General features: G+C 36.7%; 2 protein-coding genes across 2 annotated transcripts in view; both read left to right on the plus strand.

The window, feature by feature from the left end:
* The window catches only part of LOC111503033 (uncharacterized), a 341,553-nt gene that overhangs the window by 81,593 nt on the left and 234,353 nt on the right, over positions 1-25,607 (plus strand). The window lies entirely within an intron of this gene.
* LOC141487606 (uncharacterized) lies at positions 7,858-11,347 on the plus strand. The gene is made up of 4 exons (XM_074186759.1): positions 7,858-8,372; positions 8,432-8,653; positions 8,710-8,893; positions 11,322-11,347. Exons 1-4 carry the CDS (start codon positions 8,202-8,204, stop codon positions 11,345-11,347), a joined length of 603 nt encoding a protein of 200 aa, XP_074042860.1. The 5' UTR covers positions 7,858-8,201.

The raw sequence follows: 25,607 nt of genomic DNA on the forward strand, positions 1-25,607 counted from the left end.
TCACGTGCCTGCTTGAATATCCGCTGGGACACGTCGGATGAGATGAATTCGAAACAAACGAGATTATCCTCGATGCTGCGGAGTTCAATCAAACTTCGCACATGTTATGGTGTTGGGAGATCACACCAAAGGCCAGATATCGTTGATTCATCACCAAGCGGGAGTTGGTTTACAAAAAGGATGGAAATTCACACCGTACAGTGGAATCAAACAAAGAAATAATACAGGACAGGATTTTTGAATAATCTAATATTGAACAATACTGAACTAGGTATATTAAAGAGTCTGTTTGATTCATTTTCTCATCAACCATTCGAGGGCACTGTTTTCCTGGTTTGAAGGCCGCGAATTTTTGGCATTTTTTCTGATGTTTCATTGGTGCGAGCGACTAGCTTCTTCAGAAGTTTATATATTCTGAGTTAATATCCAATGACTGAATATTACGTCTTCGAAACGTGTATTTATGTTGACTGGGATAGTTTGGAGTGCTAGTACCTTTACCTGGATTAGGTAAATTTCGTAAAGCGTGTTTATGTTGACCCAAGTAGTCTGGTGTGATAGTACCTGTACCTGTAGTAGGTGAATTGTCAACTACTAGTTCACCCTAACAAAGGTAAACTAGTAGCTAAAACAAAAACGTATCAAATCAATTCGACCAGTGGTGTCAGAAAAACAATTTATTAATAAACTACTCGAAGACTGTTGCTATTCAATTTCACATATCGATTACGGGAAGAGTCATCAGTGAAAACCTGGATATAAACAGTTCATCAATCACATTTCAAAGTAGCTCCAAGTTTCACCTTCAATAAGCCCTTATTTGCATTGAGAAATTTAAAGAGCTGTTCAAATGAAGAAGGTCTCATGAGCGTTTACTATGCATTGGTATATTCTTCTATTAGTCATAATATTATAGTTTACGGTCCCGTTACTGGCAACAGCAGAGTCTTCATTGAACAGAAAAGAATCATACGATTGATATTTCACTTGGGTTTTCGAGAATCTTGCAGAGATGTTTTCAAAGAAAAGAGAATATTGATATTCACGAGTACCTATTCGTATAAATTATCAATATTTGCCTACATGTATAAAACCCATTTTATTCAGAATGTGGATGTCCACCACTACCCAACCCGTCAGATAAACCCATTCAGATTGGAAATTGTCAACTACTTTCGATTGAGGTTCACAACTTTTTCTTTTCTGTTGAAATTATCTATGTGTTTGTGGCTTTCTGTTGCCTCCCTTACCAGTCTGCTATGGTATCCTTGGTGAGTTCTGTGTTTTCAATGTGAATGCTGTGGTTTCCTTCATTGAGTGCATGTTACTGCCACAGCCTACTTTTCCGTTTGGCCTAGTCTCCAGTTTCTTTCATGATCCTTCAGTTGTGTTCTTATGAATCTGTTGATGATTCCGATGTATACCTTTCCACAAGTGCTAAGTATGCGATATACTCCTGCTGCTGATAGTGAGTCCCTTTTGTATTTAGACCTGAGGCTTTGTTGTATCACCTTGGTAGGTTTGAAAACCTTTTTCAATGTTGTGTTTTCTCAGGAGTTTTTCAATTCCGTCTGTAACCCTAGCGATATATGGTAGATACGCGCGTGCAACCATTCGAGCCTTCTACATGTTTTGCACCGTAGAACTCTTCAGTTTCATGGCTTTGTATATCTCGAATACACTGTATCTATTTGATCTCAAGGTCACTTGAAGATATCCCAGTTCTTTTTCTAGATACTCTAGTTCACACATTCTTTGAGCCCGTTCCGTTACACTGGAGATGACTCCTCCCTTTTGACAAGGATGGTGGTCGATCGTGCGTGCAGGTACCGTGTGAAAAGAATCAGCGGATAGCATTCCTAGATGTACTAATTGAAGGATTAGCGCTAGACTAACACCACAAAGTGTACCGAAAATGTAAAACCCCAGATTCATGGCTGTGTATGGTTTGGTATGGAGTCGGTTGTGTCTCAACAGAAACCGTCATATCACAGCCATTTCATAAACCTGTGGAGATCTACAATTCTAGCTTGGCCTTCATGATCTGTGTCTGTCTAAGTCTGGTGCACAGTGATTCTTTTCGCACTTCCTTCTACGCATCTCAGAGGCTAAGCTGAAATTTTCGATATTTTTTGTTTCATCATTGAAAAAAAAGTGTTTTCAAAGATAAACCGGATTGATAATTCAAAATTGAATGACCAAACCGTCAAGTAGGTAGTAAAAATATCGCATATGTACCTGCACGGTTGCTAGCAAATGATGAAATTGATAGTGTCACTATTCTGAGGGTTCGAAGGCCATGGATTTTCGGAATTTCTTCCTGACGTTTCGCTGGCACAAGTGGCTAGCATCCTCAGAGCTTTATGCATCCTGAGTTAATATCTCAGATGACTGGATATAACGGCTGCGTAACGCATATTTATGTTGGATCCTCAGGTAGTTCGGTGTATTAATACTTGCTCTCGATGTAACAATAATTTACCTGACTTTCTGTCAGTTCGGTTTTTCTCAGAAAACACAATATCAAGAACGTATTTTGTCAGTTTGTAATATCAATATGCTGTATATACCACATAAACATTCACTTTTCCAATGCTCTGACATACATTTCTCGGTGTGGGAGTTCGGGCAACTCGAAGCCTGAGAATATCAAGTTTCACAATGTACCCTTCATGACGTAATGGTAAACAATTGCATCCAATTTGGTTTATTGTCACAATAATATCTCACACGAGCAATTGTCTTAAAATATTTGAATTTCCCATCCGAATTGGCAAATCAACCGGTTACATAATACCGGTCAGTGTTGGCGAACAAGAGAAAAAAATGAAATCTCGCGACCTCTGACCTGTTTGTTCCTCAATGTCTTCGAAGAGCGACACTATGCCGTCAAAGAGAAAGTCGATCAAATATTTATTGTTGTTATTCGTTTCTAACAAAAGGTCGACATAGACGGAATTCATTTTTACAACCGAAGTGGGATGACGTCAGGAAGAACAATTCATTCTGAACGGAATGGGTGAGTTGGGATCCTTGAAGAAGAGTCATCCATTGAAAATAGTTCTGAAAACATCTGAGGTTTTTTTAGATAACTAAAACTACACAGACGATATACATAAAACGAATATCCAAATTGTATAATGATTATTTTCTTCATTCCAATAAAATGAAAATGTTAAAGACAAGGCCACCAAAACAGTTTCAAAACGATAACAATGTTTTCCCAACAGCCACAAAATATCTAGTTGCATCATTCGTGAATCATACGTGTCTCTTGAAGCTTAGTTATGTTCTCACAATTTCGATCACTGTCATTGTTCTTATCAAAATGAACCAATGGAGTTAAAGCATTTTGGCGCGTTAAGTGAGTCAAGGCACGATAGATTTCAACAATGAAATTCTGTTAATCAAAAATATAAGTGAAGTTATTCAGATACTCCGTTCACAATAATTGTACTTTCAAACAAGTGTTCTTTTTGAGATATATCGTTATCCAGGTAATGAAACTGATTGCATTTGAGAATTAATATCTTGTTCTCATATCCATGCATTCAGCTGGAATTAATCTTCACGAATACCATTCGATCTAAAAATGTTTCCAGATGAATGTCAGTTTTTCCAACTCAAACTTTGTTCGACCAACCAACAAAATATAAAACCACTCGTTCTACGGACTCGTGGTTTTATCGTACTAGTTTCTCTCATGGTTTCGATAATTACAAATGTTCTCGTTGAAAAATTGAAATGTATCATTGAAATTTTGAGATTTCGTGGTATGAATTGAAAGATCATTCAGATCGATCATCAAAGCAATACTTCAGTATAACCTTTTTTAGTTATGTGTTCAAATCAATTCAGTTTTCCACCTACTTGAGCAACCGATATCTAAGTTTCCAAAAATGATCTGGTTGGATATTTTCACTATCTGGTTTGGTAATCATATAGGTAAACTCTATAAAAAGTTCTAATAGAGTTGCTAGCAACAAACTTGAAAATAGTGTTCCCCAAGGCTTCACTTTCGGCCCACATCTTTTCACAACTTACCGAAGTTATATTACTAACCACGTAAAGAGTAACGAGTCTTCCTACTGTGATGAGATATAAATTTACTTTGAACTGTAATCACACCTCACTGGCTGCCCTGAACTCGTTTTCTCATTATTGCAGTGGTTTTTTTCTCTTTTTGAATACAGAGGAATGCGTCGTTCACACATCAGCAGAAATAATTCATGCCTTTTCTACCTAATTCAAGATAATCAATTTTATCGCGAGTCAACTTGGGAATTATCTGTATAAACATGCTAACTCTCTGATCTATCTCATTCGCAGAACTTTTCTACATACCTGTTTGAAAAATGAAATTGACTGCTCAAAAACATTTGAAATTTTGACAGTGGCATACGGTGATTGTACTCTGAGACAAAAAACAATTTACAAGTGGTACAAGCTTCTCAAGAATGTCGAGATGTGAGTGACGACTCTCGCCATGGACGCTCCAACGGAAAATTGTCGAATCTCTATTTGAGAAGTTGCTGAGAATGTCAGCATATCGATTGGCTCATGCCATGCTATTTTTCATGAATTTTGACCGAAAAAACCTTCGCATGAACAACTACGAACTGTTTTATAGAGTACTGTTCTTGAGTAGAGAGTACTGGATCCTGCGGGAAAAGGAAATATTAAGAGCAGAACGTTGTTGGTTCACAGATGGATCAAAAACACCAGAGATATGAACCTGCCTAGGAACCTCTGCGACTGTATTTTAAGTGGAAATTTACGTCAATAAAATATTCTCGGACAGTCAAGTGGCGTTGGAAGCTCTTGGCCCCTACCGAGCAACGTCTAAATTGGTAGCAAATTGCCAAAAACGACTCTCCTCGATAGGAAGACTTCCGTTCTGGATTCTTGGTCATAGTGGCCTAGAAGGCAATGAGGGTGCTGACTCCCTTGCAAAGGAGGGTGCTATAAACAGCTTCATCGGACCAGAACCTCTCATTGGCATCGCTTCAGGCTTTGCTAAACAAAGATTGAACACCTGGATGGCAAAAAGATTTATAAACTTCTGGCAGAATCTTCCAGGATTGGCTCATTCCAAGGCGTTCATTCACCCTTTGAAGCTTGATACCAAACTGTTGTTGGACTACAGTAGGGATCAACTACGATGTCTAACAGGCCTTCTTACAGATCATTGTCATTTGAATCATCATATGCAGAGATTCGGATTGTCAGAAGACATTGTGTATCGCCTCTGTTTGGAAAACGATAGAACAGCAAAGTACATACTTTGTGACTGCCCCGCTGGAGACCCAAACAGGTTTTCAGAGTTAGGCAGAGCCGTACTCTTACCATCTGACCTGAAAAACCACTCACCAAACAAACTTATCGGCTTAGTTAAGAACCTGGGTTCATTTGGTCTAGAGTAAATAGATGTAAGCCACAGTAAACCCTTGCGGTTGCGGTGGACCTAACCTTACCTAACTTAATCGGTCTCCACGTTACAGATATATCTGAGTACCCAACTTGCTCTGTGAATTACTCATAGTTATTGATGTAGAAGTACCGATCGTTTTTGCAGCAATCATGTGTTGATTTCTTCGAATTGTAAGGATTTTCTCTTATGTTCCATAGAAAAATATGAATTAATAGGCCTCACCACCAAATAATCCCATTATATTATTTCTCAAATCCCTGTCGACCCATCAATTATATCAACGAGATGCAGGGAACCAAAAGAATTGAAATATTTCAAAACAACTAGAGCACAAAGAGTGAGCTTTCCCAGAGGCTTTATTGATGCAAAAACCTCGAAACAGATTCGCTTTCCCACAGTAAATAACGAGCGTTTGTTGTCGCTGGATTAAAGGACATCGCTGAAGGCGAATTGGGTAAAAAAGGGTTTCCAGTTTTTCTTTTTATTTGAATTGGTGGATATCAATGTTATTTGTTGCTGGTTTCGTTGAAATAATTCTCTCTATATATAAAATATATAGTGCGGCCATTAAGCGGCGGTTACTATTATCACTAGTCATTATGATAATCCAGCAACTGAACGCGTACTGAAATTATCATTATACGAGGACGGACAGAGTCTTGGGCGAGAAGAACAGAAGAATCTGCGAGTTAACTTCAGTTGAGCAAAAGGGATTCCGTTCTGCTGTAGCAGAACACGCGTTCAGTGAAGGAGATCATACGATACTGTTTGAAGATGTGAAACTACTTGCACTCGATCATGGTTAACACAGTCGGCTTGTACGGGAAGCCATAGAAATCCATGAACATACGGAAAACTACAACAGAAAAGGAGGCGATCACACTTAACCGGATTTGGAATCCCATACTAAACGATGCTAAGGTGGCAACAGTGCAATGCAATGTAACGTCATCAACAGGATTGCACTTCGGCCAATAGCAACGCATCAACAAGAAAGACGGGCTACTTGAGTGAACAAAAATACAACTTACAAACTAGAAATCACGAGTCATCGGTGAACCATCAAGATGAATAAACCTCTGAGAAGGCCAGCCACTGGCGAAACGTTAGGATACAGTTCCAAACCACGACGGCATCCAAACCCGAATGAAGAAAATACTAATAATAATAATAATATTTATTTGCCATTCAATTTGAAATACACAATAATCTTAGTTAACGACAAATAAATATAGTTCCCACAGAAGGATAAACCTGTGCAATAGATTATAATGAATGAAATAAAAAATAAAGTTTCTTTCGGTATGAACAAAAAAAGTACTAGAAAAAGTGAATACAGATATTACATCGAAATCATATATAGTCAATATAAATAGAAACATTTAGCATGAACAAAAAAGCCCTAGAAAAATTTATATACAGATATCACATCAAAATTACATATAGTTAATATAAATAAAACATTCAGGTTATACCTATAATGAAACAATCGCAATAGGTAAACTACATCAAACATCACTCACACATCAATCAAACAAATACCCTATTTTTTTAAATGAAAAAAAAAACAAAAAAACCATGGAAAAGTTGACCTACAGATACATACATCTTCTACAGACATTTATACATTGTAGTAATATGTATTTTGCACATCAACATATTGGTATATCTGTACTCTAGGCAAACCTGAGATCCAAGCTTTAAGCTTATTTTTGAACATATTAATGGAAAGGGGGGTCTTGTGACACATCATTTTGAAGCTCCTAACGAATACTTCACAACCCTAGAATATAAAGTTAATATCTTCCACCTGCTACAAAATGACGGAACATTTAATAATTTCCTGAAGACAAACACATTAATATCGATATTTCTAGAAATATTCCTTTTTATTTGCCATATGGCAAATCCAACAATACGATTAGGTTTGTTAAGTTTTTTTTTTGTTTATAAAAACGTCAAAAAATGTCAGTACGAGAATAAACATCATCATTCAGTTAGAGTATTGTCATTTAGAAAGGTACCACGCCAACCATCTCTAAAATGGTCAATTCTCGTCCATTAGAAAAATAAATTGAAGCGATTTTTATTTCCGGTACGACGCGTAACTTTCTCGAGACCGAAAGGATTTTCAATGAACATTTTTCGAATTTTTCGTAGAAAATATTTGAGGTAGCTTGTATCCAAATTCACAACTTCCGATAGTAATAATAATAATTATGTTCATTCAGATTCAAATCACAAAAAGAAATAACTAAAGTAATACATACAACTGGAAAAAAATTGTGAAAACCACAGAAGCATCAGATGTTGCTTGTATGTGGTGAAAGGAAGCTCCAGAGAAAAAAAATGAATATATCAAAGTAAATATCAAAGTATGAGAATGAATTATATATAAAGGGGATTTGCATATGAAAATAAGAGTTATTTATGTATCAAGGGAATTAGGAGGGCCTTAATTACCGATGGCAAAGTTTGCGTCCCGAGGGCCTCTGGCCCGAGGGACAGCAATTGCCTGAGGTTATTAAGGCTCATTAATTCCCGTGGTACATAGATAATTTTATTTCTGACCGATTTCAATAAAATTTTGTTCATTTTTGAAACGGAAAAATGTACCAATTCATTACCTTTCCGGTATATTTGAATCAGGTACCGTTGATTATAGTAGAGTTTTCTTGTTGCTAGGTTGTTGCTATGTTACTTGTTTATAAACAGAACTTTGTTATCAAGCTGTGTTTGCGGTGAAAACGTGTTTTCTACCCCAAATATAATGGAGGATATTTTGAAAAAAGCTGAACAAGCAAGAGAATCATTAATTCCATCGAAAAGTGAAGCCGTATACCAAAAAGAATACAAGATATATCTGGACTGGCTGACACGGAAAAATGTTATGCCAAAAGATGTCACTGAAACTGTATTTCTGGCATATTTTCAAGAACTGGTAAGGAATTTTCTATGTTTTTCGGTAGATTTGGTAGTAATTGTGTTTATTCGTTTCAGTCAGAAACGTATAGTCCGAATTCTTTATGGACTAAATGGTCAATGCTAAAATCGATGGTGACTATACATGAGAAACGAGATATCACCAAGTTCAATGAACTACAGGCTTTTTTGAAACAAAAGAGTAAGAGTTATAAGCCGAAAAAGTCTGCTGTTTTATCTCCTAAAGATGTTATCAGATTCCTAAAGGACGCTCCTAATGATATTCATTTATTGCATAAGGTAATTTTTTTCTTATTTTCCTTTTTGTGTGTATTTATTTCCTTTTTTTGTTATAGGTTGTTTTGATTTTGGGTTATTTTGGAGGATGCAGAAGTCAGGAACTTTTGAATATGAAGATATTGGATATAGAGGACCGGGATTCCGTTATGGTAGTGAACGTACCGGAAAGTAAAACTGGTGTATCGAAGAAATTTACAGTTGTGGCTTTATTAAGACTTTATATGTCTTTGCGTCCTAAAGGTATTGAACGATTTTTTTTGAGCTTCCGACAAAATAAATGTACATCTCAGCCAATTGGAAAAAACATGTTTGGGAAAATCCCCAGCAAAATCGCAATGTATTTAGGATTGCCAAACTCATCTTCCTATACGGGACATTGCCTTCGTCGCACTTCTGCTACTGCTCTAGCCAATGCAGGAGCAACTATGACTAACTTAAAAAGACACGGAGGTTGGAAAAGTTCCACGGTGGCGGAGGGGTATTTGGAGGATAGCATCGAATTGAGAAATAAAACGGCGCGTATGTTGTCTACTTTGTCATCAGAAGAGGCAGGTACCTCGACTGTAGTGAACAGAAGCTCCAGCCATACAAAAGAAGAAATTGTTTCCAGTGGCTCGAAGTAATTTTCAGGGAACATTTCAAAATTGTACATTTATTATTTGTAAGGACGTGAATAAATAAAATATGGTTCAGTTTTCATTTCTATTTATTTTTACTTGTGAAAGGTAGAGGGAATTATAAAATCTATAATGTCCCAAGGGAGTTATGACCCTCTTTATTGATAGCGTAACTATGACGATATAAGCTTATAATATCCCGGTCAGAAATAAACTACTTAATATATGAAATTAAAAACACATTAGATAATATAAAATCACAAATATAAGTATAAATATAAAAAGTTGTCAGGTTTGACATATGATATTATTTGAATATAAAATCATACAAACATAAAACTAAATTGACAGCTGGGTATAAAATCACAATTGTAAAATACGCGTACTAGTAATAATATATAAAAACATGTTGAAAACGATATGGATATTGTTGTAAATGGATGTGATATATATTTACAAAACGATAGTGCCCATAAATACACATATATACATACATATATGAACACATATGAATTACAGAATTATAAGTGGACAATATAGTAAAGGTACGTATGGTTTTTTTTTCATCTACACAAATAGACGTAGAAGTTCAAGTCTCTGACTTTGAAGAATACGCTCTTTCAACTCTTTTTTGAAGCAATTGATATTTGAGATAGATTTTATTTTTTCAGGAATTCGGTTGTAGAGTTTGAGCCCAAAGTAATAAATGATCTTTGTGTAACGACCCTGACCATTAGGGGTGTAGTATACTGATCTCTTTGGCGGGTGTGATACTAATGTGAAGAAAGCGATGCCGTATGTCTATTTGTATGATATTTAATGCTAGAGCATAAAAAATACATTTGTCGTATGTCTAACAGACGAGTCTCGATATTCAATGCTCCTCCCCAAACTACTATTCCATGTTTTGAGATATTTTAGAGGTAGGAGTTCTTTAAGTTTCCTAAATTTGAATAGAATGGTCCTCAATTTATTGACGGTATATTTAATATGGAGGTCCCATTTCAAATTGGTGTCTAGAATTATTCCTAGGTATTTTATTTTCTTTTCAGGAAAGATGTATAAAGGAGTATCAGTTTTTATTGTTAATTGGTCGAACGGGGGTGCTCCAGCGACATTACAACAGAATGGTAGGTAATGCGTTTTGACAATATTCACCGTCAGTAGTTTCTTATCCAGCCAATATTTTATGGGGGAGAATTCTAATTCAAATTTTATTTTAATGGAATTCCACTATGTTTCAGTTGCCTAATGCGAAAACTCCGTTAATATATATTAAATAGTATTGGTCCCAGCACGGAACCTTGAGGTACTCCACAGTCGATCACCTTATCACTTCTCAATATATCATCGATTCTTACTGCTTGGCTCCTTCCTGTTAAATAACTTTCAAATAATTTCAATGAGTTACCCCGTATTCCGATATCTTCTAAAGACTGAAGAAATAGATGGTGACTGACGGTGTCAAATGCTTTCGAAAGGTCAATGAAGACAAACAAGACTGGTTTTGCTTTCATTCAAGGCCTCAGTTACTTTTGAAGTCAGAGTGAGTATAGCATATTGGGTTGACATTTTTTCTCTAAATCCGAATTAATTGTTGGGAATCAGATTGTTTTTATCAGGGAAAGAGATGAGCCTTTTTTTGATAATCTTTTATGTACATAAAAAAAGCCCCCAGATCATCCGTCCATCCATCGCGAATGTTTGTGATGTGTCTCCTTCTACTGTGTGGATACTTTTGAAGAGGAATAGGTTTCATCCATACAAAATTAAAATGGTACACCAATTAACTGAAGATGACCCTGATCGAAGAACAGAATTCTACGAAATCATGACGTTAACCATTGCAAGGCATCCTACCTATCTCCCCAATATTTGTTCTAGTGACGAATGTATATTTGTTCACAGACAAAATTGCCGTTATTGTAGTGACACCACCACCACGTTTTTCGGGAAATACATACCCAATATCTAGACAAAAATTAACTTTTGGACAGGAATATTAGGAAACCATATTGTGAGACCTCTATTTATTGATCAAAATTCAACAGGAGAACTGTATTTGAATATGCTGTAAACTACTGTTGTCGCTCTCATCACTGAAATCGTCGAAGCGAATCCTAATGAATTCGATATGGATATTGTATTCTAACAACATGGAGCACCACCACATTACTTCAGACAAGTGAGAAACTATTTGGGTACTACTTTTCCCTGTCGTTGGATTGGCCGTCGAGGTCTTACAGAATGGCCAGCCCGCCCGCCAGATTTGACACCTTTGGACTTTTTTATGGGGCTATCTGAAGCAAAAGGTGTACGAAACTGAGCCTGCTTCAATATCGGATATACGGCAGAGAATCATAAATATTTGTAGAGAAATTGACGGTACTCTGTTCGAAAATGTTCGGCGTGAAATGTCGGATAGGCTGTTTATATGTCAAGAAGTTCAAGGCAACCATTTCGAGCATCTTCTGAACTGACCTCGAGCTTATTACCTCATATCATGTAGTTAAATGTCAATATATTCAGGCAATTATTAAAAGTTCCGCCATTTTGTAGTAGTTGAAGATATTGACATTATATTCTAGGGTTGCAAAGCATTTGTCAGGAGCTTCAGAAAGATGTGTCACAGGACCCCCCTTTCCATTTAATTTTTTTAAGGCGCCCAGTCGCCATCTTGAAAGTTCCATCTGTCAATTTCACTTCAAAATAAAGTATTCATGCATTAATTTCATTATCTCAAATTTCAACTTTTTGAGTTGACCCGTTCAGAAAATAAAATGGGGGGGGCTTAAAGAAATGCACTATATATTTCCGAAACTGATATAACATCAGGCTTATTCAATTTACATTCCCCCGATGAATTTTCTCGTGCGAACAGATATTGCAAACCGGATTTAATTACTGCAACTGTTACATTTCAACAAGCGGACGAAATATCATCCACATCCCGATTTTTATTGCTCATTCGACCATTTATTAACTGCAATATATTTTTTCTTGGGAACAGGTGTCAAAACCATCTGTCGTCTAGTTTATGTAATCCCGCCGTAATACGTTATATCATACTGTTACCGACGCTACGTTATTTTTTCCAGACGAAACAATGGCTGACGATGTCGTGTTAGCGTGGTGTTTTTTGTTCGTAATTTCGCAGCACGAAGATGCACACACAACGGTCTGGTGGCTTTACAGTTTGATGAATGCATTATGCACGTTACGTCTAATGTAGAGGTATCACAAAATTTATAGACAGACGTAAATAAACTAGTGAAATCAACGTAGATGGTCCATCATTCTTTCATTTTATTCTGTATCGTCTTTTTTATGATGTTTCAATTTTTTTAAACTTTTTCTCTGGGGCCCTATGACTATTATATAGGACAACATATTGATAGACATGAATTAAGGAAAATAGAACACCTTTATGAAACTCGACACAAATATAATTCATATGTTTCGAGTTCAAGGAACAACATTTTTCGATTATATAATTTCGTCCTACATCATTTAAAAAATATCAGGAGTAACAATTCATTTAAAAATAAAGTCAAAACCTGAATCTTAGACTTGCCAAAGATACACCAGTACTTTGATATGAAAAATGTGTACTATCACAGTGACATGCGCAGAAACTGATTCACATGTTCATACAGAAAGTTTTAGGATATAACTAACTTAATATGTTTTGTATTTCATCAGTTCGGACTTTCTTTGTCTTATATAATATACATTGATTCGAAAACCCTGAAAAAACAATTTAAAAATCAATAAGATTAACCGAAAATAACAATTTTATTAAACAAAAAACTGAAATTACAAAGAAATAGCATACAAGCAACAACCAACCAAATAAAAAAATTGAAATATTAATAAAAGATGGTATGACTGAATAGGTATTTTCAATACCTTTCCAACGAGCTGTCACTTGCCATAGGGTCCCATTTAAAATTTTTGGTCACAATGGCCTTGTGACGTCATTTATGACTATTGCGTCACCTGTTATGACCAGTTAAGAAGCCTACATCCGTTTATTTCCACCCTCCAAATTTCATTATTATAAGTATACCCGTTCCAAAGATACGAGGGGGGGAGGGGACTTTTGACTAGCACTGTAGAATTTCTATATTCATTCGAAAATTGCCTGGTACAACTTGTGACAATGAAATATGTATATTTGCCAATAATTATTATTATTATTATAGTATATTACGTACCGAGTAGCACAAGAAGCCATTTACTCACGAGCGAAAAATTGTAAACACGAGGCGTTAGCCGAGTGCGATAATTTGCGAATGGACGTAATTGGCCTCATCTTCGAGGTGCTTACTGAACTTTTTCTACGATGGTTGCTAATTCTTCTGAATAAACTGAAAGAATGTTGTTGGAAAACGAAGTTATGCTTTTCTTCTCTCTCCGACCCATAACATTTGCGAAATTATACTCGTATTTTGCTGTCAGCAAATTATTCATCGCAATATTTTTCTGCTCGGTAATATCTGGTGAGGTAGCACAAATTTCTTGATCGTCATCACTCATTTTGAATGTCCACGAGATGCTGAATGATAGCTCATAATGTTTTAATTATATATTATATAATATATATAATATAACTATATTATATAACTATATATAACTATATTCATTACCAACCTACAAACTGTTGAACCATAAATCACCTGAAATTATGATTTTTATTTCGATTTTACAGAGAATATGGAGAGAAAAATTCACTGATTTTTGCTTTTAGACAATTTAATATATTCACGAGATCATATTTATCGTAGTGAATGGTACATATCTCATCATTTTTTCAAATTCCTTACGGAACTGGCCGCCATCAATTTAGAATACACGTGTATTCTACATGACCGTTACCTACCTGCTTTCAAACACGTAATGATTAGTTCAAAATAGATGGAGTAGAAAAAATGAATAAGAAAAGTCAAGGCATAAAATGGAGTCTGATCCCAAGTTCACAATCATCAATGACAACAGCATCTTGATCATTTGTGTGCTACTGATGATGAAGGGTTTACAAAACTTCGAGATCTATTAGTTGAAAATAGATCATTGCGTTCATAGAAATGAATTTCTAATGGTAAACACAAGTATTAGCTTTCGGAAATACAGCTTTTCCAACATCCAAAAGATTGAAATGCCGATTTTTTTTTCAGGGATTTAGTTGGGGCGATATAAACATTACTAAAATGCCCCTTTTTTTAACGATTGCATGCTACCGTTTGTATTCATCTAGTTCAAGTATTTTTATCAGTACAAAACTGAAATTTCATCGAAATAATGATAATAAACGTTATTATTGTTACTATTAACAACAATAACAAATATACAAAAATTCAGTAACAAATACCACAGTTCCCTTTTCTAGGTTATGAAAACGATAGAATAGCGCTTTTCCACGTAATTATATGTATAATGGGACCAGTTGCAGAATTAAGTCCCAAGAGATAAAAACAATGGAACATAAATAACATCACTGTGACACGAATGAATAAAACTTTATAATTGACACATGACAATAAAAATTCAACAAATGAAGTTGTCTTAAAGAACTACGTAAATTGTTTAGGGAACCTCAAGTCTGTATCTAGTCACAAGCCTAAATTTTTGGATTCATTTGTCAAATGAATTATATTGTCATTGATATGGATCGCTAAGGACACACAAACCTCATTTCTTTTACTTTCGCGACCAAATAACAAAACCTGAGAGTTTTTTGGATCGATGGTTGAGTTTTGTGCGTAAGATGCGTCATACAGTGAATGAAGACTTCTATCAATATCATCATTAACTTCTATGAGGTCTCTGAAATTGAATGAACAATACAGTTGTGTATCATCGGCTTAATGATGTGTTTCACTGTGATAGATAAATTTATGGAAGTTACTGATATACACTGCAAAAAGAGAGGCCTGAGAACAGAACCTTGCGGTACAACGAAATTTAAAAAAATTGAAGTTGAGAGGTTACCATTAGTTTGGGTCCTTTCGGTAAGATAGCTTTCCATCAGTGATAACGCTCTATGGTTGAAACCAACCCTTTCAAATTTCTTACACAGTATGGATGGATCCAAAGTGTCGAATGCTAGTAATGCAAGCATAGTGAGGCAAGTGAAATGGTCTGTTCTTTGATGAATAATTCAATGGCGTTCGAGATGTCAGGAACAATACTTATAGTGGTAAAAATCATCAGTCATCAGTAGAAAGAAGTAGTCAGAACCATTGGACAGAAGGCCTTTGACATTTTTTTGAGTGTTAAAGTGATGAATACTTCAGTTCATCAGCAAAAGTTAATTATTTTTGCGAAATCATAGAAAAAGCGGGAACGACACTGAAAAGTTTTCATGAATACAGATTGTGTCTGCCTTTCAACGCCCTTAATTTTTCGGGCGCTTGTCCACAGACAACTAAAGCTTTCTTCACAATATGAGATACATGCTTGGAAAAGCTGAGGGAAACATGGTAAATCTTTGGCTTCAGGGAAATTGATGGATAACTTCAAGTCTTGCAAGTCTTGCTGTTAGTTAGGAAAGCTATAGACTATGCTGTAGACGGCTCCTTCCGATATAGAAGGCCCCGACACTCTGTCAAATAAGGCCCTCATGTCCCCCATTAACAGATGAACAATATTTTCATCCAAAACACCCCAGCCAGGCAGGGGTTCACTGTGAAGGGCGCTACTGATGTCTGAGGACATTCATGCCGCCATCCCATGATCAGTTATGACCCATTTGTCCTTCTGACAAACGCCAGCCGTGAGGGTAAGGGAGCCAAGCTTCAACCTGTTCAAAATCAAGATAGAGTTGGTGATGTTACGTGTTTCATGTGCTTACAAATAACCTTTCTTGGTTGAGTACATATTCTAAAAACCAATCATTAATTCCCAATGCGTCAAAGTAATTCGCTTCATAGATATTAGAAATGACTTGAAAAATTTAAGTTATGTTACAAGAGATGTTTTTCTCATTGTCCAATATCTTCTACGTGTCCTCGTGGATGTGTAGTTAAAACATTTCACAAAAAAATTACAGTCTATATTAACCTAGGAGAAGGATGATTGTCTAACTGATTTTTACCCTCCTCGTCTTTTACTTCACAAGCAATTATTATATATCGTCGCCATTTATCGAAATGAAATTACTGAAAACGGCAACACTTATTATGTTCAACAATATATTTCAGCTCCCTATAAAAATTACTATTCCAATTATGATCATTTTCCATACTCAAATGATTTGTTTATCTATTCATCAATCTTTTGAAAACTTTCGACATTGTCAGTATCATTCCTCCCAATATCTTCTATTTTATTATAGGGTCAGATCTATTTTTCATTTTCTGTTATTTTATACATTACCAAATGTTTCTTCTTCTATCATATATTGGACTATTCCCACCTGATTGTGTAACTTTTAGATTCCTTCGAACTGAAATTACCACTTCAAATTTATTTCAGTTTCTTGAGACTACTAGTTTTTTCTCAATATTGACTTTGCTATAAATTGAGTTGAGGAGTTCTTTGGCTAGCTCATTCTTTAAACATTGAATTCCTTAATAGGATTACTTTCATTGCCGCTTCCAAACTTTCTGCCAGTTCAAAACTTCATTCTTTCGTGTCTGCCAGAAATGGCAAGGCAAAAACCTTGACCCATGCCTGCACAGAGAAATGACAGAATAAAAAAGACACGACAGGATATTTTAAAAATATTTAGTCAGAAGTCATTGAAAATTGTTAACGCTTCATTTCTCATTTAGGACCAATAAATTGAGCCTATTTTCATCCTAACCATGCTGAATTTCAATTGAGTTGCTCAATCTAATGCTTGCTCGTATTTAGACAATTATTATTCAAGGAAGAATATCTAATATCGATCTATTTGAAAACGTTTGAGGAAGGACAAAACAAGATCAAGTTAGTTGAAAATGAAACCAGTTACAGAATTGTGGAAAGTATTCAATCTGGTCGTTTAAGACATAATTCATTCAATGTTATAAACGCTCATTCATCAAGTAGATGTTTGAATTGTTTCCTGAGAATTTTAATCAGTCACACTCCTGTCTAGAAAGCTGCTTCACTTATCGAGGGTGAAGTATTTGTAAATTCGATAGTCACAAAAAGAATTCACACAAAGTGGTGTATCTGTAGAGTAGGGAGGGTGAGTGTTGACCCACAGCTCTTTGGCCACATGTGACCCATTCTACATCCTCCCGAGGAGTGGTCCTCCTAGGTCATCGTCCATTATGTCCTTCCAGGAAGGTGGACAGATCACTACGAGACATCCCCTTTATATCGGCAGGTAAAGACCAAGACTCGCCGAACATACATTCTCTTTGGCAACCTTGAGGTGTCTCACGGCGGCCTTCGTGAAGGTTTTGTAAGGTACAGCATCATTACCGTCGTTGCGCGGCTTCTTCAACCTTCTTGGAGTTCCCTCCAAGTAGTTGCTTGAGTAAGGGCGCTTTCCTGCAGGGGCAGCCGGTTCCTTGCCTTCATTCAAGGCGGAGCTTTTTACGCCCGTTGCAGAAAGTGCCATAGCTGTTGGAGGTGGAGTGGGGGAAGAGGAGGGTGCACTGCTGCCACTTCTGCCTCTATCGCTCTTTTCTCTTTTTGGTCTCAGCGCTGCAAATGCGCCTTGGCCTTTGTATTATATCATGAGGTGATCTACCATGTCCAGCCTTATTCCGAGCGGCAAATAAGCGGTGGACATTTCTGTTCATCCCCAGGCACTGCCATAGATTGAGGTGAGCATTTCTATCTAGCATCGGGATTGGGACCACCCGGTTCCCCAAAGGCGATCGTTCGTAATCGCATATCACGATTCCTTACAACTTAGCTTGGGTAGGCTGGTCCACGGTGGCATTTTTCGAAAAGACTTTTGGGGAGTTTTGGTTTCCCTCACCTTACTCATTTCTGCCACTGACCAGGAGCCCGGCGACCCCCTCCGTAAGGTAACATTGGCTTCCTGGACAGAGCTTCCAGTCCCATTGCCGTTCCCCTATCCGCCACCTGGGGACGCGCCCGATAGATAGCCCAACCCTCAGGACAAAGTAGTGTATTAATAAACTTACTACCAATAAATTTGTCAGAAATTCATGCATACATAATTATTGCAATATTTTTCCACATATCATTTCATGTAAAAGTCAATGATGATGTAATTTTTCGTCTTTGAGAGATGTTCAAGTTGTCCATTGTTTCCTGTTCTAGTTTGTACAGATCACTCACTGAAAGTTTCTCATATTCTGATAGACATATTTTGGGGTTTCCATAAATTGTTCGCTTCCTGTAAGTCAATGCCTCATATTCTCATGAAATGTAACTAGGTATCTTGTTGCATTATCTTCAACTGAGGTGTCAGTTGTAACACCCTATACCGTTCAGGTGTTCTTTCAATATATAATATCTGGACTGAAGAGTCCCGGGGATGAGAAAGAGAAAGCATTTTTTTGTAGAACGATTTATATTTTGCCTCAAAATATTCCTCGTTTCAACAATGACCTCTCCATTCGAACGGAATTTCTTACCGTTGTGCATTTTTTTGAGGTCTGCGAATAGCCAGTAGTCTCCGGGATCCAAATCTGGCAAATATTTTATATGCGGGTGTAATTTGAAGCCCATTTCACGCAATTCTGCCATCATTCATTTGTAACACTGTGCAGCATTTTCTTATGAGGTATTTTTTCCGCAATTTTGTCCTTCAAAAGCTCCAATAAAGCTATATAATATTCACTGTTGATGATATTTTCCTTCCCAAGATAATCAATGAATATTACATAACGCACATCCCAAAATACTAAGGCCATATTTTTCCAGTCGAGTGTTGTGCTTACTTGCGTTTTGGACGAGATTCATCAGTTGCTTCCCACTGAGATGACGATCTTTTTGATCCCGAAGTGTAGAGATGGATCTATGTTTCATCCATTGTCACATATCGACGCAAAAATTCCGGTTTCTTATGTTTCAACATGGCCAAATACTGCTCAGAATCATCAAGACGTTCTTGTTTTTGGTCAACAGTCAGCTTTCTCAGCGTCAAATGCTCATGCAATATGGAGCCAACACGTTCTTTTGATATCTTACAATATCAGCTAACTCTGGCAACTTCACTTTTTTATCATTCTAATCGATTTTGTGGATTTTTTAATGTTTTCTGGTGTAACTGCTCCATCCATGGACGTCCATGGATGGAGCGGAGTCCTTATGATAGTTTCAAGCCATCGCTTCGCTTTCGCATCAAGAAGTAGTGTGAAATCATAACACGAAATTGTTTATGATTCATTGTTTTGAAAATAACAAAAATAGTGTCATTCTTAGCATAAAAACTCACAAACTTATGAGTAGAATATCATGAAATTTCAACAGCTTTTTTTTGAAGGTTAGTACTAGCTGATAAACAGTGAAAGCAATAAGAATAGCGCCATCTATGTGTTAGGCCCGAGACTGTCGCCTGAGACTATGGTGCTCGTTCATTCACATTTGAAGTGAACAATCTGAACTGATCCTTCCTTGCTACCACCAACTATCATCACAAGAGATTCGAAATTGTGTCCAATACAGCTTCTGGTGTAGTTCCAGAACAGAACAGTTTCCATTGCTATCGTTATTGAACAACATTCATGTTTTTGGACGCCGCTTGATTTGTTTATAGCAGTCTATTGTTTCATTTTTGACCACCAGACTATAGATGTAAGTTATCATGGGTCTGGTTAGCCTCAAAGCTTTGATTTTCTTTCTACTCTTCAGAAATGTTGGTTTCAGGTGAACCTGGGATTGAGTATCACTCTCAGATATTTGAGCTCTATATATTTGAGCAATAGATGTGTTTCTACTTCGAAGTTCTAGAGGCTTTTTTGCTCTGTATTCAGCCCCTCTTTATAGGTCCATTTTGTTATAATATTAAGGGTTTGCTATATGCGTCTTTTGAATATATAGAAACCGATGATGGAGTCGACTGCACAGCTCATTACTTTGTCTTCATTATGGTCCAGGAGACATAGTAACTCGTCCATTACAACAGTGTGGACTAAGACCTTCCCCTAAGAACGACTTGCCACTCGTGTGTTGAAAAGGAATCGTCAACAGAAGCTGCAGGAAGGCAGGCTGCATACTCAGAGAAAGATTGGTATACATGAATATTGTGGGAGAAACAGTGAACTTTCATACTCGTTTATTCAGCCCCTCCACCTGAAATGAACGGTCACACAAATTATTAACTGCTTTTTTATTATTCAACAGCGTTTCCTTGCAGTATAAGTTTAAAATATTTTGTGACCATTCAGATTTCTTCAAAACTTTTTGGCTTATTCATTTCAAACTTGCTCTACGTTTCTGACGTGCGCTTTTTCCAATACCTTGCACCTAAAAATTGTTAAAAGCGAAATAATTTCCAAAAATTCAAGGGCATGTCTCTGACAGGAATGAACGTCGTTAACTTTGTTTTTTTTTCTTTCATTATTTCAATACTTAATTGCAACAATGGTGCCCGAGAAGCAGAAAAGCGAGTTAGAGTGTAGCTGTAAAGTCTCTCAATTCACACCAGTTCCATCTATAAATATCTCGTTTATCATTCCAATTAAAGATCAAACACCTTCATTACGTCCGATTACATAATGCAGTCTGAACCGAGTCGTTCACATCCTGTTAACGATTCTCATGTTAAGTCATCCAGTCGTCTACGGAATTCATCTTATTCTACTAATTGGATATAATAAAGGGAAGAAATTGTCTGCTGGATGAGCAAATACGGTGTTTTATTACTGAACATGATCCAACTGCGTTTTAAGTGTTTGAATTGTTTTAATGACTGTTCTTTGACTGGGAATAAAATTCGAATGGAAGACGTTTCGAAATTCCCCAATAAAAGAAAATTTATGTATATTCTATTTATTCGTATTATACCAACTGAAACAGAAATGACGTCAACGAATATTCCATTGTTACAGATAGTGGTTAATAATCGAGGCAATGTTTGATGTTGAAAAAGGTTACTAGAAACATATTGCATTTGGAGCATATTGTTTACTCAAAGTGAACAAAATTTCCAGAACAACATTTTTCACAGTGATGTTTCATTACGCAATATTTCAGTCATATATCATATTGGACAGAGGATTGAAACTTTTCGTAATAATGAGCCCTTTGATTTCACTACTCGTTTGAAATTCAGGAAATATAATAACAATTTTTGAAAATGTCTCTTTGAAAAATAAAATAATTGACGTCATTTGATTGTTCATATCATTTAAATATTAGATGTATTACAAAAAAAAATTCTAAAAATTCTCCTCAGAAAACCAACACAATTCTCATCGGGACCACTTTTCAAAGAATCAAAATTCAACTTAATTCCTAGGAACTGCTGTGGAACAACACAAAAAACGAACCAAACTGAACTATGTAGATCACAAGCATAATACAAGACTTAAAACCAATTGGCAAATGAACACGACATGCTCAACGAAAACAATCGTTCGGAGAAACTATATTCATCTTGCAAACCGGCTCTACTATTACTTACCTCTGAAAACCAGACTTGCACCGACAACTATTTTATTCAAAAAAGATGTCAAATGTCTCATTTCAGAAACAGATGGAATTTCTATACATCGATTAAATTGATCCCTCGAATGCATGAAATGCGACCATTTGCCTTACTATACATACCCAGAGAAAATTGGTCCATTTTCATATTCCTTATATTTCTGTATTTTTTTTCTTATGCTCCTTTAACCGCACACATTACTTAAGTGTTCCTTAAATGCTGCAAAAATGTGTATATGTCTCTGAGTCAAATACACTATTCAATGTCTAATGTCAGTACTCCACTCATTTTTTTTGATATTATACCTATAATTGTTCAATAACTATACACAACAGGCAAGGTAAGTATTCCTAAGTCCGCCAGGACTATACACATCCGTCTTTCAGGCGGAAGTGTATGCTATCTTGCAGTGTGAAAGGCTTTTTGAATTGAGACCTCAAAGAAATGAGCGGATCAATATTTTCACAGACAGCAAGAGCGCACTAGGGGCTCTGACAAACCCGAAGGTGACATCAAAACTGGTCTGGGAATGCCATGAAGAACTCAAAGAACTTGCTAACAGGAACAAATTGACTTTGTACTGGGTGCCAGGGCATTCAGGAATCACAGGTAATGATAAAGCTGATAAATGCGCTAGACGCGAATCATTAATTTCATATATAGGTCCTCTGGGGGTTCAAAAATCATTGGTACGAAACTAGAGCCGGACATGGACCAATAAGAAGCACAAAGAGTACGGGACAAAAGTACCTGGTAACAAACACAATAGAACCGTCATTAGGGAACCGTCCGAGAAAAGAACCGAAGAAATACTTCAATATAGTAGGGATCGGCTCAGAATAATTACAGGGTAACTAACCGGTCATTATCTTCTTAGAGAACACCTGTATAAAATGGGGCTGTACAACGGAGACCTCAGTTGCAGATTATGCAACGAAGGGATAGAAACAGCTCTACACATCTTATGCGAATGTGAAGCACTGAATCACAGGAGGCAGGCAATATAAGGATGTACAAGATTACGCCCAGAAGAATATGACGAACATCCAACATGGAACCTCTACAAACTAGTACAGGAACGATACTGATGGAATGGGTGTCATGAGAAGATGGGAGAATAAACACAACAAGCCCAAGAGGCTGTAGTGTTTTCTGGAGACTTAGACTGAAGGACATGTCAGGCAGCTCCCAAGGTACAAAAAAAATGTTACTCCATCACTGATATTATTTATATCACGTAAGAACACTGTTGAAACTACCTACTAAAATGGGAACTAGTAAAGTGGAGCATTTATTAGCCAAATATTAGTATACAATTCTTTCCATCATTATTATTGTAAAATCATGGGGAATAAGGGCACATTCTCACATCTTTACATTTTCATAACTTGAATTGTCAAATTCATTTTACTCTCACTGCTCTGATCTATTTGTGAATAATGTGAATAAAACAGTAAACAGTAACACCCATGCACAGGATGTCCTTTGTGGGTTTCCTGAATTTGTTCAGATCGTTCAAATTGTTATTGACTGATTCTTGTATTGAAAATTGAATAAATTCAATTAGGTGAATATGTTTTCCACTGTGTTGCGGAATATGCTGATTGATAGAGAATTTTGTACTCTGTACAATGATGCTGTTCATTTTTTCAAACTTTTATTTTTTTCCCCTTTTCAGCTCATTAGTATATGATATAGTTGAGCGAATTCAAATTGAACCAAAACTCCGCCGAAACATCCCGAAAAATTAACTAGGCATTTGGCAATGATAGTGCCGGAGATTTTAGCCTCGAATATGAGTCCCGAAGCGGTCGACCTACAATAATGCAAGACTGAGATTTGAGGTCCCATTGTGGAGACTGACCCATCACACGGTGTGTGGGATGGTGGTAGAACTGGGCGTCAGATCCCATGCAGTTTTTGATGGTTTAAAACGTATTGGAAACGTCAAAATGCTTGAAATGTGGGTGCTCAACGATATGAACTATCGACAAAAATTGTCAGGTTTCAGGGTATATTCTTTTTTGCTTGGTTACGTAATTGTCGGGGCTGGACGTGGGTAAGGAAAATATGTTTTTTTACAGTCGGAATAGATGGAATAAAAAAGTAAGCCCTGGGGCGCCAGTTGAACGGATTCAACAGGGAAGGGGATGGAGAAATAGCCAAAAAGTCAACAACGAAGCTCCAAGGTTGAAATTTATATCAATTTGATATATAGAATGAAATATTTACAAACTTCATTACCAACTGTGTAATAACTCAAAATTTGATTTTCATGTGTTATTTGCAACGAACTAATGAAAACATCAGGCAAATATATATAGATCAAGTTTAAAGAACCGATACTTAATACGAGAACAAACGTTTCCAGTAAAGATATCAATACGCCGCTATAGGCCGTTTTGATAACGATATTACTACTGGGGAACTCTTACCACGGAACAATATCGAAACTAAAGATTCGAGTATTGAACTGACACAGATAGATCATGACATACATTGAAAGAGAGGGAACAAATGAGTAATTAAAAGTTACTGCCTGAATCTTAATTTATCCAGAATCTATTTTTCGATCAATTACAATCAAACTCGATAATTATTACCCCCGTCAACAGCTGTCTTACTGCTCTCCGTTGGTACTTTCTAGAATGTCTCCTCATATCTCAAAGAACGACGTGTATGATGCAACTATAGCTTTTTCCAAGAATTTCTCCAATTACCAGATAAATATGCCTTGAAAGCTTTTTTTTCACCACAAAAAAAATGAATAAAAGGTCTGATAGTGCTCGACGTGAATCTTTCATAGGTGATCTTATTATTCTTGTCCAAAAAACCTGAAAACATGTATTATGAAATTCTCTACCAATATTCCACGAATATTAAATGGAATTATTGAATTGATTGATTTGACTGACCTTAGATGTTTTTAGGTTTTGGACAGTCCCTAGCTAGAGCCTTGCTTTCGTGTCATGGCTTTACGATAGATACTAATCTGAATCGTTTTTAAATCCTGACCGTGAAAATCTCCGCGGTCCTGCTCAATAGACAACCCACCTTCCCAGTAATATTATGATAAAATAACGAACCTACAGCGCCGCTCTACTGATTTTTCTGAATTCAGAAATTCACGTTACACGCAATCAAAACGATCCATTTTTCAGATCGGATCGTCACATGTGATGAAAAGTGCATCCTCTATAATAACAGGAGACCCACTAAAAGATGAGCCCCGAAGTGGTCGAGGATTTCAGGACTCTGGTGAAGACTGACCAAACGGATCGTGGAATGGTCGAAGGATTGAACGTCAGCTACCATGCTGGTTCAAAACGTTGAAGCTTGAAGAGTGGGTGTGTCTCACGATTTTACATGCAGGACAATGATAGGGCTCCGAAGAGCCACCAAGGACCTTTCTAAAGAAGGAAACCTAGCAAAAAAAGATCATGGTCACTGCATGGTGGTCAGCGCCCGGTGTTTTTCAGTATAACTTTCTGCATCCGGGCCAAACTATAACAGCAGGGCCATATTGTGAGAAAATCGACAAAATGTCGATAACTCTCTTACCGGTATAACCTTCGCCATTCATGACCAGGCGAAAACGGCCTTCGTCGACTTCATCGAATCCCAAGCATACGATATTTATGCTGACCAAATTATTTGACTAGTGTCAGGTTGCTAAAAGTGGCACATATATTAACTTACACTTATGAAAACGGACAAAACGAAACAACCTATTTGAAGCTGTACTTGATTTTTAACGAATGTGTGTCTCAACTTA

Source organism: Leptinotarsa decemlineata, unplaced genomic scaffold (assembly GCF_025532065.1).
Source record: "Leptinotarsa decemlineata unplaced genomic scaffold, Ldec_3_MD MMD2_P_RNA_scaffold_5, whole genome shotgun sequence".
NCBI classification, from domain to species: Eukaryota; Metazoa; Arthropoda; class Insecta; order Coleoptera; family Chrysomelidae; genus Leptinotarsa; species Leptinotarsa decemlineata.

Excerpts from the sequence above, each read along its gene's own strand:
- LOC141487606 (XM_074186759.1), top strand. The coding sequence starts at position 8,202 with ATGGAGGATATTTTGAAAAAAGCTGAACAAGCAAGAGAATCATTAATT. Across the intron at positions 8,373-8,431 it reads TGGCATATTTTCAAGAACTG|TCAGAAACGTATAGTCCGAA; the intron begins GTAAGGAATTTT and ends TATTCGTTTCAG. Across the intron at positions 8,654-8,709 it reads ATATTCATTTATTGCATAAG|GTTGTTTTGATTTTGGGTTA; the intron begins GTAATTTTTTTC and ends TTTTTGTTATAG.